Source organism: Abramis brama (assembly GCF_963993115.1).
Source record: "Abramis brama genome assembly, chromosome: 5".
In the NCBI taxonomy this organism is placed as follows: Eukaryota; Metazoa; Chordata; class Actinopteri; order Cypriniformes; family Leuciscidae; genus Abramis; species Abramis brama.
The window spans coordinates 35,820,274-35,840,502 of NC_139967.1; the positions used below are offsets into that span (position 1 = coordinate 35,820,274).

Here is a 20,229-nt window from a genome sequence, read left to right on the forward strand (position 1 = left end):
ATGCATTAATTTTCATCTTACTAAGGTGCTTGGGTGCATGTAAATGTAGCTATTGGCTATCAGACAGTTCAAGACACTTTTTAAAAATAAGGACATATAGTTGAAGGGCTAACATAACCAGTTAATGAGCCCACATTTAGAAGTCATTTTGAAATAAAGGAAATGTTATTAGATTTTGGTTTTGGGAGTGAATTGAACACTGTGTCCAGGTGCGATACGACAAAGCAGCAAGAGGTTTTGTCCCACCATGTGTCATTCAATTAATTTCTATTTCTGTCATGTAGCCCTAGGTCCAGGATGAAAGCTCATTGGTCCAAATACTGTAGCTGTATATTAACAATCATTGATCATGGCTGTGATTGCGTCACATTCTTTTTCTTTTAGTGTAAACAAATTACTTATCACTAGAAACAGCTGAATCAGACAGTGTGTGTCATTTCATCAGCTCTGGTTTTGGTACCCAACTCAAACTGACAGATGCAATGATGCGTTTGTCCCTGACAATGGCATGCCTTTTCCAACCGCCCCAAACGAGTGCACATCCACAGCTGTGCCAACAGTCAAACCATGTTTCTATTTATTGAGGGGAAGAAAAACGCTCTCATTTTTGTGTTTTGTAGCTTCTAAATGACGTAAAAATAAAGATATTTATTACTATTCATAAGGGCTAAATTACAGGAGTGTGCCAGACATATTGGACATTCCAATGGAGACGAATCTGTACTGCACTGCAACTGTTAGTTGACATTTTTATTCCTTTACTGTCTGGAGAAAGCAGTGAAACAAAAGGCCTTTTTTAACCAGTCCAGTGTAACTGAATTTTATTCCTGCCTTTGGAGGAACAAAAAAAAAAAAAGTCTGTGCTTTAAAACGTGTATGTTTTTGACTGTATTTTTCACTAATCTACATACACTGTGATGTTCTCTTTTTGTTGGAAAATAGTTTCACGACAAAAACCTTTAGCATAAAAATCTTGTTATTTAATGTAAATACATTATGTATGGTGAATTATTTTGTTAATAAAAGCAGATTTGTATCTTTTGTGCCCTCTTCATATGAAAGTTGGACCGTTTTAGCTCAGCTCAACTGTGCTGCTAAATATCAGCAGCCCCATTATTCAAAAAGAAAACGTGTGTCTGTATGTGTGTGTTGTGAGAAAAAGTGTACTAGCAGCCTTTGTTCAAATAAAAACACTTTTAACTGAGCCAAAGAAACAAAGTCCATGATTCTAGTCTGACTTGCACTACAGTATATCAGCTAGAGTTTACCATATTTTAGTTCCCCAAATCAAAATTAATTATATTTGTCCCACTATAGTAAGTGTCTTTAACTACTATGTATTACATTTTTAATAAATCATTACAATGCAATGCACTTGTTGTATACATACATGTTTTTACATTGTACTTGTAATTAAAAAATAACTGCATGTAATTACAGCTTTTATTAATTTCTGTACTTACATATATAATTACACTGTTGACACTTCCCTTACCCTTTAACCCACCCTTAAACACCCATTTCACCAAACCTGTCCCTAATCTTACCCGTATTCCACCTCAAAAGAACAACCTGAACACATAAGTACACCTAACAATTTTTCTGTAGTAAAGACACCTAATATAAAGTTTGACCTACTCGTTATCTCGTTATAAAATACCACATTCTCAAATTCTTGTCTCAAACACACAGGGGGAAAAAAAACTAAGCATAGAAGACTCTAAAATAACTAGTTTATCTACATCTTGAAAGAAGTTCTGCTACCATAAGTAAATGTGCAGAATCAATATACAATAGGAAATGTCGTTTCTGCCAGTACATTGTCTACTGGCAGAAAATGTAACAATCAGTGTCATTGTCAAGTACTGCAGGTTGTAGATTGTACACAATACAATATAGGTTTCCAATTTCCATTGGCATTTTCCATTACTTCCATCAGTTAAATATGATGGAAGTCATATTTTCTAGACAATAGGGCATTCCTGCAAAACATGGAAAGTGAAACTGACATATACAGTAACAGCATCGGTGAAGTGACACAGCAAGACATGTCATCGCATGGATTTACATTTCACCTGATATATTTCTGTTATCTTTCTCTTCCTCTTTCTTGTTCCATTTTTTTTTTTGTATTTCAATGAGCAATGCAAACTTTTCCTTTAACTTACACTAAATAAGTTCCCTTTTTGTATAGATGGAGCATGAACAAAATCCTTAGGCTAGATGTCCTTCCTTCTTTAAAACACATTTAAAGGACAACTCCGGTGAAAAATGAACCTAGGGGTAATTAACACATGGTTACCGAGTCGATCGTTCCCTGGGATGCGTTTTCATGAAAATCGGATGCAAAGAGTTTTATCTCTAAAAATGCCAAGACAGAGCAGCGCATAGCAGGAGCAGAGCAGAGCAGAGGCGGCAGTGCCGCGATCGAGTCTATATTTGCTGCGCCGCTTAATCTGAATTAAAGCCACAGTACATTGTTCATGTTCAAAATACACCCGAGGTAACACGAAAAATAACAAATTTCAACATAAAATCATATGAGAGGTGTTTCATGTTTCACAATCACCATATGACATTCAGCGCTGTGAATGAATAAATAAAAAATAGGCTACATAAAAATATCACTGTCAGGAGTTTTTGCCCAAACCATCAAAGGCCAGTTTACAATTTTTTAATATTTTTAATATAACCCATAATCAGAATTTGTCCTCAGCATTTAACCCATCAGTTAGTGCACACACTTTAGGAGTAGCAAGTAGTGAACACACACACCCATTGCAGTGGGCAGCCATTTTTACTGTGGCGCCCAGGAAGCGATTGGGGGTTAGGTTGCGCAAGAGCACCATGCTGGTATTGAGAATCAAACCCTTCGGGTTACCAGTCTGGCACAATTAGGCCACGACTGCCCCTATTTGATTCAAACCATTTGGATTGCCCCCTGGTGCCTGGCTGCAGTATGGGTCTTAAACCCCGCCCTCTCCATGTAATCAAAAGTAAACCCAATTAAAAAATCCAATTACATTTAAACAAAACAACAACAAAAAACACTTTGCCATTTTAGTAAGTTCATACACAGACGTATGTTCAAGTGATCGTTTACCCAATAAGTTTGGTTTAGTTTTTTGATGCTATAAAAACGGGGTGTAATGTCATGATTGACAGTTGTGCTTGTGATTGAGTCTGCGGGAGCGGGAATATGAGCAGGATATTGATGCTTTTGTGCAGACTCAGACTCTGATTGACGTAATTGGCAACGATCATTACTGGGATATTTTGGCATAATTTTTCTACATAATGAATCGCACAGCACCTGGTTGAATCGCAGCAGAGTATGCTGCCCATCATAAATCAAACCACATGACAGATGTCAGAGGAGCTGAAAAACCTGAAAAGCACCTGAAAAACCTGACAGAATGGACAATACTCGTCTGTATTTTTAGTACCAACTTGCAGTTTAGCTACATGCGAAAAAAACTACAAGTATGAAAGCGTGCTGCCTCCGGTCCGCTTGCGCATCCAGTGTGAAACAGACGTTACACACGCTCCGCCTATTCCTTTTTGTAAAAATAAAAATAAAAATAAAGGCTGCATTTATACTGCAAGTCTTAATGCACAGATCCGATCTTTAGACCACATCTGTTTTTTTGGCCCGTCTGTTTACATTCACTTTAGACAGGACTGCTATCCAATATCTGTGTATACATTAATTCCTGCCAAAAAAGATTTTTGGTGATCATTTTACTATGCACATGGTAGACCCTGGTTTTGAATGGCCGTGCTATTAAAATCATTAATATAATTCATGTCGTGTGGTCATGATTATTTGCCAGCATGGACAAAATAACAGCTGTCATGACTCATGAATGTTCTGCAGCGCAAAGTGTGACTGAACAGAAAAGGAAACAGTCCGGAAATAATTTTAGTTTATCTACAGCTCAGATCTAGAATTCTGAAGTGAAATAAAGTAGCCCTTTGATATATTTTTTAATGAATTCGAATGAATTAACCAGCGAGAGAGAGCGAGAACGCACGTGCGAGTGAGTATCCTAATAGTGAAGCTTGATATAAAAGTCACGGGCAGAGGTTGAAAACCAGCTCCTTAATGTTTCTGTGTTCGCGCAATTTCTTTCCCATCTCAATAAAAAGCTGTAAGCGTGCGCATTATGCGTCAGCCTCATAATACAACATTAAAAAGTTATCTTTGTGAGTAAACGTGTCGTCCTTGCCTTGTGGTGGCTTGGAACTAAAATGCGTATTTAGACGTAGTTCGGAAGTCCAGATATCGGAAATGTATCATTTCACATTTGGAAGTGGCTCAGTTCGGATGCAAAAAAATCGGATCTTGTGCGGATTTTTGTTTTTACACGTGTGCAACAAATTCCAATCTGTGTCAGATGTGAGTAAAAGATTGGATTTTTTTGTTCCAGTGCCAATCCCTATAATGAGAAGAAAAAAAACTACAAACTTAAAAGCAAACCCTTTAGTCTCCAAATTGATGTTTTGCCCATGCTCTGCTGCCAATAGAAATAGTTAAGAGTGTATACATTTGTAAAAACTCTCTGGACTTTTTCAATTCGTGTGAATACAATGATAATAGCAACAACAACAGAGTTTTTAATACGTTTGTCATAAAAATGATAAAAAGTTCATTTTCATTTTTTAATGCATGACAAAATATAAAACAACAGTTTAATAAATGGTTCACAGATTTATTTTATGAATGCAACTTATCTAATAACAAAACCCCAAAAGAAAAGTATTTGAAAGAGCCTCACAGTCTCATTGTTTGTTGCTGAGACTCAGTTTAGAGTGCAGAATCTTCAAACAAACGGAAACTCCAAAAATAAACGCAATCATGCTCAATGAACAGATGTACATTCTCTGGCAACAGATAAAATATTTTGCGAAGACATATACAAACATCTGTTATTTAGGATTCAGCTTTGCTCATTTATTCACTTTCACAACATTTTTTTTTAATATAATCTACAAAAGATCATATCTTGATAAGAAACACTGGGTTTTAATGCAAGTACACAACAATTTTCAAACTTTTAATCTCATAGGCAAATTACAAGAAAGTCCAGTCTCATCCATAATGACTATTAAATACCTGAATTGCTGCATGGAAGTTCTTATTAGAGTCCCTCTCTACTTCAGGATCAGCTATTTATGTGCTGGCCTCAGTTTGCCCTGAGAGAATGTGGGTCATCTGCTGATCTGAGACCTGCTCCTGCTGGCACAAACCCATGGCCTGACTCAAGCAGGCCGCCAGGAGGTGCTTACACTAGAGAACACAGATATGGAAAACACATTTTAATAAAATGGCACTAAATGGCACAACCACTGGTGGTGGTTGAGGAGAGATCCCCTGACATGATTGTAAAGCGCTTTGGGTGTACAGTAGTACATATGAAAGCGCTATATAAATGCCCGATTCTATTCTATTCTTCTTCTATTCTAAATAATGGTAAGAGAAGAGCTTTGGTTCAACAGAAATAAACATGGAGGTTATACAACCGAACTATTCTTACACCAGTTTGGTTATATAAGAATTACACTGTATAGGCACAAGGTCAGATATGTTTCAAACTAATATTTATTGTGTGTATTGAATGATAGTAAATGCACAAAGCACCCATCTGTTCTCAATTTACAGTCACTGGCACTGCAGTCATTAAAAATGCATTAGCAGGATGAAAAGTCCAAGGATCACAATGAAGGAGAATATTAGTGCCGCCCAAAACAAGAGGATTGACAATGAAACAGCTGAAAGGGGAATAAAACATACACTTAACAGGATGTATTAACGTGGCGGCATTATACAATGAAGAACAGTTGGCTTTCATTATTATTGACATTCATGTTGACTGCTCCTGGAATCTCCCCCTACACCCCAGACCCCCAGTATGGAGCCTCTCCAACCCACCAACTCACATCTGAGAATGCCACATCATGTTCTTCTGGGGTTTGGCAGAGCAGGCAGGTTTATCACATTAAGACGTTTTCTAGCGCATCAACTAAACTCTATTGCATTACACAGAGGACTATAAATAAACAAGGAAACCATTCCTCTCAGATCATATGGGTATAAAATGCATTTATATTTTGTTGCAGCTCGATAATAAAGGGAGGTCATGCTATCAGAGTGAAGCAGTGCATTTTGGGGTTGTCTCTGGATTTTCTTTCTCAGACTGGAGAACTAATTTTAGTCTCATTCTCTTCCCCTGGGCTCAAAAGCAGGCTGGTGCACACGCAACTGTGTGACAACAGATACTGGGGTCTCCTTTTGAAACAGACAGTCAGTGGAGAAGAGAAAACAAATAAAACCCCTGGAAATAACCACAGCAACAGGGAGCTGAAGAAGAGAGTATCCTTTAGACAAAAGACGCTTAAAATGAAAGCAAGCGAATAAAAAAGTAGAGTTGCTACTAGGATGTTTGACCACAAATATAGTAGCATCACTATAAATACTGGGGTTCCACAAAGATGTGTCTTGTCACCCATTTTATTTTCCATATACACAAATAAAATCATGTGTGGAATTAAGGGTATGTCACTTTTGAAATACGCAGACGACATGGCTTTGATGGCTTGTATGACAGATAAACAGTCCCTGATTATGTACAAACAATTTGTTGAATCCATGGTTGGCTGGTTCCATGACAGTTCCCTAAAGTTGAATACAAGTAAAATCAAAGAGTTCTGTTGCGCAGGGTTTTGTCCATCCAAAATCTCTTTTTCTTTTACATATTTAGGTACTGTGATTGACAGCCGACTGTCCTTTGCACAACATTGAGCGTTTATTTCTTCTGAGATGGTTGAAAGGATTTAATGTTAGACAGGACATTTTGACAACAGTGTATCGGTCACTATCGGAATCAGTCATGGCCTTTAACATTGTTTCTTGGTATAGCTTACTTTCAGCTGAAAATAAGAAAAAAATATCAATAATTATTAAGCAGGCATCTAAGATTACTGGGATCTCGCAGCTTCACCTCTCAGACCTTTATAATATGGCAGTAAAGAGGAAAGCAGCTTCTATTTTTACAGACTCCACACACCCTCTTTATGATTCTTTTCATCTACTTCCATCAGGTTGCCTGTTCAGAACTCCCTTAGCTAGGAAGGCGGTTTAAAGGAATTCGTTTGTGCCCAAAGCAGTGACTATTTTAAACAAGGTCAAGTGAATGTGTGTGGGTTGCAGAATTGGGCAAAATTGTAGTTTCCATTTAATTTTTGTTTAGATGTCTGTTTTAATAATAATAAGTGTATATTCATGTTTACTGTTGAATTGTATATGTTGTTGATTTGTATTGAATAAGAGCTTTTTAACCTAAGAGAAATTTCTATCACCAGTGATAGACAATACATTTTTTCTAAATTCTAAAAATGTATTTGATGACCAAATTGTATTTGATGACCAAAAATGTATTTGATGACCAAATTGTTAACTTTGATTAACAATTCTAACAAATTAATAATTAAAAAAATACAAATTAAATTATAAATCCATATCTTTTCACATGCATGTTAAATAATGTAAGTGCAAAATGTTTTTGTTTTTTTAAACACAATCACTAGACAACTAATTGGTAATAATATTAGTTGTCAACTATTTTTTAACATCCATTTCAGTCATATTGCTTATTGTTTGATATCAGCCCTACAAGCAAAAAATATTATATATATATATTTAAAAAAAAATAGGATGAGGGTCTTAGGGGTCTATGAATGCAGCTGTTAGGTTGTGTGTGAGAGCAGAAAGAGGAAGTGACCTCACCATCAGACTTTCATTCCTCCTAAGCACAGAGAAAGTGAAGGCGGGGCATGGGCAGTAGTGACAGGAAGTGAAGCACGTGTACAGATGCCCTGATCCACCTAATACCTATTGGAGAGATAACGGAGAGAGAAACAAAACTGAAATGTGAGATGAGTATTATGCTGAAGTTCACCATCACAGCTGCATCTCTAGAGGATTTCAAGTGTGTGTGTGTGTGTGTGTGTGTGTGTGTGTGTGTGTGTGTGTGTGTCCATGACTTTTCTACTTTTATTAAAAATTATTTAAGGAAAAGTGTATGTTTTATGTGCTGTAACTATCACAGGTTCACCCAAGTTCTTCACCCATTTCTGAATACTATCTCTTGGATTTTGATTGTAGACTTGCGGATTGCCTTGCTGTGATTTCCTGTGTATTGAAACTGTGCCAGAATTAGATAGCTTCTTTGTCTTTTTTTCTTCTGATTTATGACATTAATAAACTGCACATGGATCCTACTTCTATATTTTGAGGAACATCTCAATGTTTTATTGTCCATTCAATGGAAGTTATTGGGCTCCAGTCTCAAAATATATTGTTTTAAGTTCCACAGAAGAAAGTAAGTCATAAAGGTTTTGAATGACATGAGGGTAAGTGAATGATGAAAGAATTTTCATTCTTGGGTGGATGTTCCATGTAATAGTCCTGCATAGTGACACATTTTTAGAGAACAAATATTTCATGTAGTCTCTCAATATGAAATAATAAAAAAACAATGATAAAATAAACAAATAAAATAATTAGAACTAATTAGAAAAAGAACATCAAGCTTGACATTTCAATAGCCGATTCCCTTCAGGGGTCTGTCAACAGATCTGGGCTGCGTTTCCCAATAACGTTTAAATTTGAATTAGAATGTATTTATTTTAAAAGGGACAATGCACATTAATTAACATGAGCACTCAAGTCCATCATGTAAATGTGGCAGATTTAGCCATACAGGCTATTTTTCCTCTGCAGTCCCTGAAGCAACTGTGACGTTGTCTCTTAACGCACTACGAAGACTCTTAAGGTATAACTTAACTAAAGGTATACCATTTCTAGGCGTGTTCCCCGAACCATACCTTAGGAAGCTGCTTAAGATATACCTTCTTATATGCCACGTTACCAGGTGCTGTCGTTGGCGATGGTGCGGAATTGGTTGATATCGATGGCTCGAGAATCAATTACTCACTCGTGCAGGGGCTGTTTATGTGAGAAAGCGGTGTTCTTTATAAAAGAAGCACTTCAGAAATAGTTGAAATTGCATTTATTAGGACTCATAAAATCACAGACCTGTAAATGTTTAAAATACCGTACGAGCCCATGAGAAACAATTAGTGAATAGAACTTAACTGACAGTATGCTTTCACTGGCCTGGACGGTGCCGTCTTTTAGAACAACTATTCGCTTTATCACTGCCATAGTTTAAGCAAACTCCCCACCACAATCATTCCCTTTAAATAGACTATTAAGCCTTTAATGGTTTGCCAGCTGATATACCTTTGGATAATATAATTAAAAATCTAACAACAATCAGTGTAATGACAATTTTATTCTTTGCATGAAAACACTTGATTAATTAAACACTGTCTGGGTGTATTAAAACCTGCAACAGTGATAAGGTAAAGCTAAGAGCGGTCCAGACCAACCTTCTGAACGTATGACTTACAGAAGGTATACTTAACTAAGAACGTTTCGGGAAACACATATTAATGATAAGGTGTAACTTAAGAACGACGTAGCGTTAAGAAGGTTTCGGGAAACCCAGCCCTGGTCATTAAAGTAAGAAAAAGGGTAAAAATAAAAATAAAAATCTCAAAAAAGGGTAATAAGTACTAACAAAATCTAACAAGAAGTAGGACACACTTTGCAGAGCAGCTTGAATTCCTTCTTAAAATGCTGACATTGTATGCATTGGGATACATCATCATTTCTCCAGTTTGAGGTATGAAGTAGTTGGAAAACTCATTTGCATTCTGCGCTCTGGAACGTCCCAGAGAGATTTAACAGTGTGTAGATCTGATGACCGGCAAGGTCATGAAATGTGTATGATTTGTTTAGCAGTGAATATGGGATCATTACCATCCTGGAATATGGGAACTTATTAAAATAAAATAGCTCAATATTTCTTGTTTGTTATACAATCATACAGCTCAACAATCCAGTCCAACAACACCTACATGATGTAGATGTAGATGTAGGTGTAGGTCACAGTAAATGCTGCTCCAGCATCTTTGCATGTGCTCAGAGTTTGGGTCGCTTTAACATGCATCTGGGAACGCAAAATGAAACAACCATCTTCCCATGCTTGTAATGAGAAGTACTTATCAACCAAAGAGCTTTAGGGCTTTAAGGGCTTCCTGTGGTTTTCTGCCAAAATAAATAGTTTAATCAATGTTTTGAAATTAAGAAACAAGGCAGCCATACATTTTACAGTTGTATAGTAAAAAAACAAAAAAATATATATTATATTTCTTAAGTACTTGAATTTTTTTATTTTACTAGACCCTTCATTTCTTTGTAAGTAGGCGAACTTACAAAATCAGCAGGGGATCAAATAATTATTTCCCCCACTGTATGATAGACAGCAGTGCAAGTTTTGTGCTCCTTATATCTCTTTACTTCTGTCTTCCCGAAATGAAGCCCCTGCCACAATTTCCTCAAAACTCAACAGAAAAACAAACAAGACCTCTTAAATATATTTTTTCATAGAAAGCAATAAAATGAAACGGAAATCTTAAAGTCAGGTGCATTTCTACAAACTGGTCCTCTCATAATATAATCATAACTTAACATTCTATAAGCTCCTTTATTGCTATCCATGTGTGTTAGCTGAAGTGTCTCAGTACTGAATATAACTTATGAAGGTATTATCTTGATGAATAAATCTTAGTGTAGCGGAAAACTCATCACACCACACACTTTATTATCAGACCACGTACTCCATTATCAGGCAAACACTGATAAATCCCCTGCAGTGAAGCTGCTCCTCTGCCCTGTGAAGAAAAAAGGCCTCGCTTTGTCAAAGACTGACACCTCATTGCGGTGAGTCACAGGGAGGATAATTAGAAACATGGAGCCACAGGAGTGAAAGCAGTGCAAAGGCCAGAGCCGTCGCAGTGGGAGAGAGCAGAACTGACGCTGACAAAATGTAATACTCACAGGATGATACAGCACACCGCTTAATTTCATATGCTAAGTACCTTCATAATGCACACTGAACATTACTCCTGTATTTTTCACAATACACTTGGTCTTGGCTTTGAGAGGAAGATTCTGACAGACCATCAACCGACAGATAGCCAAACACAAAAAAGTCTGGTCTCATTTGTTTTAGGCCTGGTGATGCTGGAAATTCAGCCAGGTCAGATTATAAACATTGCCTTTCGGGATTCATTAAATTAGACAAAAAATATGACAACATCAGCATAAAGCAAATGTAATGCTTCTGCAGCCAACAGTGTTTTCAGCATTATATAATACACTGTGAAGTGCCATTGTTGGTTGTCAGCAAATGCAACTTGCCATATTCTACCTACATATATAGAGACAACAATCAGCTCCCTAATGGTGTGTGCATTTTAATTTTCTTGACCCTGTATAACAGTGGTTCTCAACCTTTTTTGGGCCTGGGCCTTCCCTTTATCGAAGTCCCTTACTAGCCCCATCAAATTAAATGTAGTTTTGATTATTATTCTGTTTATTATAATTAAGCCAATTATTATATTTACACCACCAATCAAATGTTTGGGGTCTTTTTTTAAAGAAACTGATACTTTCATTCAGCAAGGATCCATTAAAATAATGAAAGAGTCTCAATAGAGGGATAAAATAAAGTATTTTACTCCGTACATTGTTCAGTTCCAGCTATAGAGCCCTTGCAGCAGGGCAACTGGGTGTCTGTGAGAAGGCATAGTCGTGGGACAAAACACAGCTCTTCCGTTCCGATTAGAACATCAAACAGGTTCTCCCAACTCAGTGATGCACCCACTGAGAATCCTGTTGAAAGTGCCCTAGTTATTGGCGATTCTATTACACGGAACGTGAAAATAGAGACACCATCCACCATAGCCACATAGAGCGCCTGACATCAAAGCAAATTTAAATGTGCTGGCTAATGCGAATCGTAAATTCTCTAAGATTATTATTCACGTCGGCACTAATGATGTTCGACTTCACCAGTCAGAGATCACTAAAATTAACATTAAAGTGTGAACTCGCAAGTACAATGTCAGACACTGTAATTTGCTCTGGCCCCCTTCCCGTTCGCCGGAGTGATGAGATATTTAGTAGACTGTCCTCACTCAATGGCTGGCTGTCTAAGTGGTATCCACAGAATAATTTAGTGTTCATAGACAATTGGAAAAGTTTTTGGGGAAGACCTGACCTGTTAAAAAGAGATGGTACTCATCCCTTCCGGGGATGGTGATCTTCTTTCTAGTAATATGGCACATAGTCTTATAGTTGAAACTTGAATATCTGATTCTGGGGCCCAGGTAAGGAAGCAGACACACTGGCTAAACCGACCGTCTGCTAGCTGTCTCACATCACACAAGTCAGATAAATCTCATCACATAGAGACGCTTTCACCTAGATATCATCACACAGAGACTGTGTCTGTTCCCCGAACAAAGAAATACAAAAAACTCTCAAACCCATTTAAGGGTAAAAATTTAATTGATGTTCAACAAATAAAAATTAAATATAATACAGATGAACAAATGATAAAGCTCGGGTTACTGAATGTTCGATCCCTTTCTTCACAAGATTACAGATCATAACCTAGATGTGCTGTGTTTGACAGAAAACTGGCTAAAACCAGACATTACATTTAAATGAGTCATCATATCACTTCTGCCACTAAAGATTTCTTTATTAATAATATTCCTGATCAGTTTCATCTCCTCAGCATCCCAGATAGCTTAGAAGAACTTGATATTGCAACAGAAACTATTGACTCTCTCTTTCCAGCACTTTAGACACAGTTGCTCCTTTGCGCTTAAAGAAGATTAAAGAAAATAGTCCAATGCCTTGGTACAACGAGCACACTCGGGCCCTCAAGAGCGCAGCAAGAAAGATTGAGCGCAGCTGGAAGAAAACAAAACTAGACTAAACGCATTTCGTGGAAAGATAGCATGATTGCGTACAGAAAGGCCATAAAAACTGTTTTCGTCTCTCTTAGAAGAAAACAAACACAACCCTTGGTATTTATTTGATACAGTGGCTAAATTAACAAGAAATAAAGCTTCTACTTCTGAAGGTTACAAACAGCATAGCAGTAAAGACTTTATGAACTTCTTTACCTGCAAGATTGATAATATTAAGGAAAAATTATAAGTATCGCATCAGACGGTGCATTGTAGTGTCCCTGAGGAAAAATTCCATTGCAATAGAAGAGGAAGAATTGTCTGAACTCGTTAAATCATCTAAATCAACAACATGTATGTTAGAAACTATACCAACTAAGCTACTGAAAGAGAGGCTTCCAGAGTTCACAGATCCTCTTCTTAATATCATTAATTCATCTTTGTCACTAGGATATGTACCAAAAACGTTTAAGCTGGCTATTATTAAACCTATTATTAAAAGAAAAACGCAACTTGATCCTAGAGAATTAGTCAATTACAGGCTGATCTCAAATCTACCCTTTTTGTCAAAAATACTAGAAAAGGCAGTATCTTCACAACTATGTTCCTTTTTAGAAAGAAATGATATCTGCAAGGATTTCCAGTCAGGATTCCAGTCTGATCATTCCAGTCTGCTCTCATTAGAGATGATTTGCTCTTATCCAATCCTGGTTGTATCACTCTATTAGTGTTACTGGATCTTGGTGCTATATTTGATACCATCGACCACAACATTCTTTTGAATAGACTCGATTTTTGAAATATTTTGAAATATGTTGGCATTGGTGGAATTGCATTAGCATGGTTTAAATCATACTTATCTGACCATTATGTTTGTAGCAGTAAATGAAGAGATGTCATATCGATCACAAGTTCAGTATGGAGTAACACAAGTAGGGCTGGGCGATATGGCCCCAAAAAGAAAAAAGAAAAAAAAAGAAAAAAATCACAATCATTTTTTTTATATCAGTCGATATCGATAATTATCACGATAAAAGTCAAATCTTTATTTCTTTCAAGTTTAAAGGCAGATTTTTGCTCCTAAGTGAAAGTTGTAGAAACCAGAGCGTTAATTGTGGTTTTAAACTACTCTTTATTGTCAGAACATATCAGGACAATCACTTGCCAAACTGGTGAACATTTCACAAATCTGAGGTAGAACATTCAAACATTTGTCATTTTTCCTTAACAAAATAAATATCTTTATTGGACAATTCATTTCTTAGTTTCTGCATGTGCTAATTTTCATTTGGTAAAATGTAATATTCTGACTGTTGTGAGTTTTATTAAACTTAACCATTGGTCATCCAGTATCATGCATTTAGATCATGATAACCTGGCAAAATGTAACTTTATGGTTTCTATGGTATTTGTATGAAAAACAGTAGCCTAAATACATTATTAAATACTGTGATTATATTCCATCAGTCCTTTAATACATTGTCTACATTAATAATATAATACAATTCAATATGTATATCCCACATTTCATGGTGCAGTTAATATTACTAGGCTAACGTTACAGTAAATCCATGGTAAATGATGGGAATTTGTAGACTTTTGTAGAAAGTTCAATTCCAATACTCAAGAACGCAAGTACAGAGGACGCATGAAGTGCCCGGATGTGTTCTTGACATCGAGGATGCATCAAATGCAGACTTGAGAGAATCGAACCGTTAAAAATCCCAGAAGACGCTGCGGGCAGTCGACGTACGGAAGGCTGTAAGCTTCAAACTTCTCATTCTCACTTGAGAGATTCCCGCAGCTAGCTCGATATACGTGACAGCTCGTGAAAGTTTACATTTGTCGGTCTCTTTTGCTTCACTTTAATAAAGTGATAAAGACCTTAAGAAAGCGGCAGTATTTTTATTAGCATATTAAAAAGAATCTCAACATATTCTCAACTTATATGAAAACAATATCTATAATAATATGAAAGAAATGTTTAATAGGTTGTGACATTTGTTTGTGATGTTGTGTTGTATTTATTGCGCTTTGGTCGTGAATCGCTATTTGCCGAGATGGTCAGTTAAGCAGCAAGATCGCAGCACATCTCAGTTCTCATAAAGATGCGTTCTGTGTTCTCGCGTCCTTCCAAGTTCGTTCTTTCAAGGTCGGCTGGCAAGACCGGTCTCAAAGAGAATGCAAGTCTGTTCTTTGCGTTCTTGGAATTGAGAGACAGCAATTCTCTGGCTCTAGTGAGCTCACGCTGCCGTTTGGACTTTGAGCTGAGCGGATAAATGGTCCGTGTGGCGCGCGGTTCAAATGAGTTTCGTTCCGCTTTTGGTGCATAAACTTTATCGAACTCTTGATATCGTTTTATCGAGAAAAATTATATTGCGATAATTATCGTTATCGTTTTATCGCCCAGCCCTAATATATATATATATATATATATATATATATATATATATATATATACACAGTGAGGAAAATAAGTATTTGAACACCCTGCTATTTTGCAAGTTCTCCCACTTGGAAATCATGGAGGGGTCTGAAATTGTCATCGTAGGTGCATGTCCACTGTGAGCGACATAATCTAAAAAAAAAATTCCAGAAATCACAATATATGATTTTTTAACTATTTATTTGTATGACACAGCTGCAAATAAGTATTTGAACACCTGTCTATCAGCTAGAATTCTGACCCTCAATGACCTGTTAGTCTGCCTTTAAAATGTCCACTTCCACTCCATTTATTATCCTAAATTAAATGCACCTGTTTGAGGTCGTTAGCTGCATAAAGACACCTGTCCACCCTATACAATCAGTAAGAATCCAACTACTAACATGGCCAAGACCAAAGAGCTGTCCAAAGACACTAGAGACAAAATTGTACACCTCCACAAGGCTGGAAAGGGCTACGGGGAAATTGCCAAGCAGCTTGGTGAAAAAAGGTCCACTGTTGGAGCAATCATTAGAAAATGGAAGAAGCTAAACATGACTGTCAATCTCCCTCGGACTGGGGCTCCATGCAAGATCTCACCTCGTGGGGTCTCAATGATCCTAAGAAAGGTGAGAAATCAGCCCAGAACTACACGGGAGGAGCTGGTCAATGACCTGAAAAGAGCTGGGACCACCGTTTCCAAGGTTACTGTTGGTAATACACTAAGACGTCATGGTTTGAAATCATGCATGGCACGGAAGGTTCCCCTGCTTAAACCAGCACATGTCAAGGCCCGTCTTAAGTTTGCCAATGACCATTTGGATGATCCAGAGGAGTCATGGGAGAAAGTCATGTGGTCAGATGAGACCAAAATAGAACTTTTTGGTCATAATTCCACTAAACGTGTTTGGAGGAAGAAGAATGATGAGTACCATCCCAAGAACACCATCCCTACTGTGAAGCATGGGGGTGGTAGCATCATGCTTTGGGGGTGTTTTTCTGCACATGGGACAGGGCGACTGCACGGTATTAAGGAGAGGATGACCGGGCCATGTATTGCGAGATTTTGGGGAACAACCTCCTTCCCTCAGTTAGAGCATTGAAGATGGGTCGAGGCTGGGTCTTCCAACATGACAATGACCCGAAGCACACAGCCAGGATAACCAAGGAGTGGCTCTGTAAGAAGCATATCAAGGTTCTGGCGTGGCCTAGCCAGTAATCGCAGATAATCGCAGCGTCAACAGCGTCGTCTGAGGACCTCAGGACTACGTGATAAATACACCTCACAACACCTGAGTTCAGCTGGCAAACTAATTCGTGAGGCATAGCTATATGATTTATCAAAACGATTCCATTTACACCTGGTCACATAAATGTATTTTTGCGAAAAGGATTTTAATTCGATCTTCAATTCTCGCGCTATATGCAGATTTAATGGAGTGCACGTCACCGAAAGCAACAGATATGAGCTGCATTTTATAGATCATCAGCTAAAATTTCAAAATCAAAGACCGCAATAAGAGAGAGCAGTAACAGCCCTGGTAAGATCATTTCGTTTCTTTACTTTTAATGATGAAGATTGTGTGTTAAGCGTCTGCGACTTACTTTCACTTTGATTTGCGATAGTTTGCACGTTGGCTTGATGCAGTTGCTCATCTGCGGTGATGCGTGTTCCAGCGCGTCGTCATATCTGGATATAACATATAGCCTATAACACGCTCTCACACGTTTTTTTTTTTTTTTTTAGCATTTTTGGGAGGAGTACAATTTACATATGTGGTTTCAACAACCATATGCATTTACACTTGTCCAGTTTCGTCTGGAATGCGTCTCAGATCTCCTCCTGAAGTGGTTTGAGGGATCGGATTCAAATCAGTCTCAAATGCATTTCGGAGAGCATTTAAACCTGGACTTTTCACGATCGGATAGCTATCCGATCTGAGAAAACTCATGAAGTGGCCAGGTGTAAACAACCCACATGACAAAAACATACGCACGAAAGCCGAAAACAAACGCTGATTGGCCTCTCACGTCCAAATTTGTCTAAGTGGTGGGGGAAGTGACGTATGCCGTAAAGCAGTCAAATTTTGTAGTTCTTTTTGTGCTCTGGTTACTACCGATCCCCGAAGTTACATAGTGCCAGTAAAAGCGATACAGACCCTGTCAGGCTATGGCAGACGTGTCATTCAACCTATTGTAAGTCGATGTACCATCACAAGGATCTTGGAAATATATTATGAAGGTTGAAAAGTTACATAGTGTTGCTTTAAAAAGTTGCCTGATGGCGCGTTTGACAAAACAGAGATTCTGTGTACAATTAGCAAAGCTGAATTCAAATAGCCTACCATACCAGTTGGTTTGAAGCTGGATGCACCGAATGCACCGAAAGAGAAAAAAGGCCGAAATATAAGCCGAATTATATGCCGCCCATCCGTGTTCTGCGATCAGGTTTCACAAGCGGGTTTTTTCCGCTCCGTGTGTGCGCGCCGCGCTCTCCGTTTTGTGTGTCTGTGTGTGTCGGCGCTGCACTCTCTGCTCAATGTTCCGCTCCGTGTTTGCGCTGCGTGTTCTGCTCTGTCGTTAACGGCCCAAACGCTCAAATCATGTACCGATCACGCACTGGAAAAGCAAAGTCTCAAATAACGTGAACTTTCTCTGTAGTAGACTTCTGTTTGCAATAGCCCTACTGAGCTGGTATAGTCATGCTGGGCAACAATGGTAAAATGACCTGCTCGGATCACATGCTCTGGTAATAATAGCTTTGTAGGACTATATTTTATTTTGATAATTAGAAAGAAAAAAAAGAGAAAAATGTTGATTGATTATTGAAAAAGAAATGCAATTAATTAAAGCAAATTGTGCAATTAATTAGTTAATTTTTTTTTAATCGATTCCCAGCCCTAATATATATATAAATGTACTAAATTAATAACTTTTTTACAACAAAAATAAGCCATCACTGAACTTACTTAAGCTGGACTATGACAATATTTTCTTCTAGAAACAAACTTTGTTGCATTATTTTCCTGTTATCAATGTAAAGCTGCTTTGAAACAATCTGTATTGTAAAAAGCGCTATATAAATAAAGGTGACTTGACAAAGTGCTCTCTACTATACCACCGTCTGGTTATAGGCCTGGTCATACATGTAACACTCTTCATTTAATTATTGAAAATGAAAAACAAACATCTCTTTAAACCCTATAAAGCCTAATTTTTCATTTTAAATATGCTAATTTCTAAGACCACTATATTATAAACATGAACAAAACTTTGCTGAAAAACCTGCAGAAAAGTTTATATTTTTATCAAATAAATGGTATAATTGCACTAAATGTCCACTTGCAGGTCATGGTACATGTATCTTTTTGCTGTGAAATCTTTATTGATTTGTGTAAGGTAAATGTAAGAATGACTTTTATATTGTAACTAATATTTCAAGATGAACATTCACTGGAATATTTTTTTTCTATTTTTTTAACTTATTTTAAAAATGTCAGGCTTTACAGGGTTAAATTTAATTGAATATACCATCTGCTTTCCGTGGGTGGTAATAACACCAGGCAAATAGGGTTAAGTTTCGTGAATAAGCAGCAATCTAATAATCCTAATTTACAAAGTAGGAGTGTGTTGAAATAACAATGATTTAATCTAAATATGCATTGGGCGGCACTATACCAGGAAATAGTGACTGGTTTAAACTGGACTGCAGGTGGTCACTGAATAAGATGCAGAGGTTTATGTGCTAAAATACAGCTTCAAAAGTGGCAGTTAAAGGGATAGTTCACCTAAAAATGAAAATTAGCCCATGATTTACTCACCCTCAATTCATCCTAGGTGTATATGACATTCTTCTTTCAGACGAATACAATTGGAGTTATATTAAAAAATGTCCTGGCTCTTCCAAGCTTTATAATGGCAGTGAATGGCCGTTTCTGTTTTGAAGTCCATAAAAGTGCATCCATCCATCTTAAACGAACACCACATGGCTCTGGTGGGTTAATAAAGGCCTTCTGAAGCGAAGTGATGTGTTTTTATAAGAAAAATATCCATATTTAAAACTTTATAAAACAAAATAACTAGCTTCCGGGCAAACAAACATACAGATTCGACTTAAGTCTAAGCGCAACTTATGTGAATAATGCGATGTACTGATGATATTTACGCTACGCCATGACGTTGTCACAAGTTGCGTAAGTTACGCTTTAGACGCAAGTAGACTGCGTATGGCCGTTTGGCCGGAAGCAAGATTTTTTTTTTTTTAACATGTTAAATCTGAATATTTTTCTTACACAAACTCATCGCTTCACTTCAAAAGGCCTTTATTAACCCTCGGAGTTAACTTTTATGAGGCACGTTTATGGACTTCAAAACAGAAACGGCCACTCGCTGCCATTATAAAGCTTGGAAGAGCCAGGACATTTTTTAATATAACTCTGATTGTATTCGTCTGAAAGAAGAATGTCATATACACCTAGGATGACTTGAGGGTGAGTAAATCATGGGCTAATTTTCATTTTTGGGTGAGCTAAACGAAGAATTTACTCTGAATATCACCCACACTTCCAAACTGCCTGGGGCATGGAGAGAGGAGAAGGGAAAAGAAATTAGACAGGAGATACTACCATTCTGTATGGATATGCATAAAACATGAAATAAAAGATTGTGTGAAATGAGTCAAGTAAAGGTCTGAAATCCCTAGTCAAGATCACACAGAGTATATAAAAGAGGCAGGGGGGAACAGTGAAAAACAATAGATTTCTAGGAATTGCTAAAAGAAATGCACTCGGTTTATTTTTGGCCTTTCCTAAAAATCTTTTCCCTGGAATGTCGCCACACCACTCACCGCAAGAGCAATCAGAATCTCAAGCACAGTGATTTGAATCTTCTTTTGAACTTTACTGAAGATATTC

The 20,229-nt window shown here is 37.4% G+C and overlaps 1 protein-coding gene across 3 annotated transcripts in view; it reads right to left on the reverse strand.

Annotated features, from left to right (window-relative positions):
- zswim7 (zinc finger, SWIM-type containing 7) overlaps window positions 1-20,229 on the reverse strand; it is a 75,458-nt gene that overhangs the window by 17,715 nt on the left and 37,514 nt on the right. Inside the window, exons 5-6 of one of the 3 annotated variants that reach the window (XR_014606128.1) lie at window positions 7,787-7,891; window positions 5,117-5,290 (exon numbers count right to left, since the gene is read on the reverse strand). Coding sequence is in view for 2 of the 3 variants with exons in the window: in XM_084113300.1 (XP_083969426.1) it covers window positions 5,174-5,290; window positions 7,787-7,891 (222 nt within the window). In the remaining variant the exon portion in view is untranslated. Of the gene's footprint in view, window positions 1-4,594; window positions 5,291-7,786; window positions 7,892-20,229 lie in introns of those variants that run through there. The other 2 variants (XM_084113300.1, XM_084113301.1) reach the window with 2 other exon arrangements.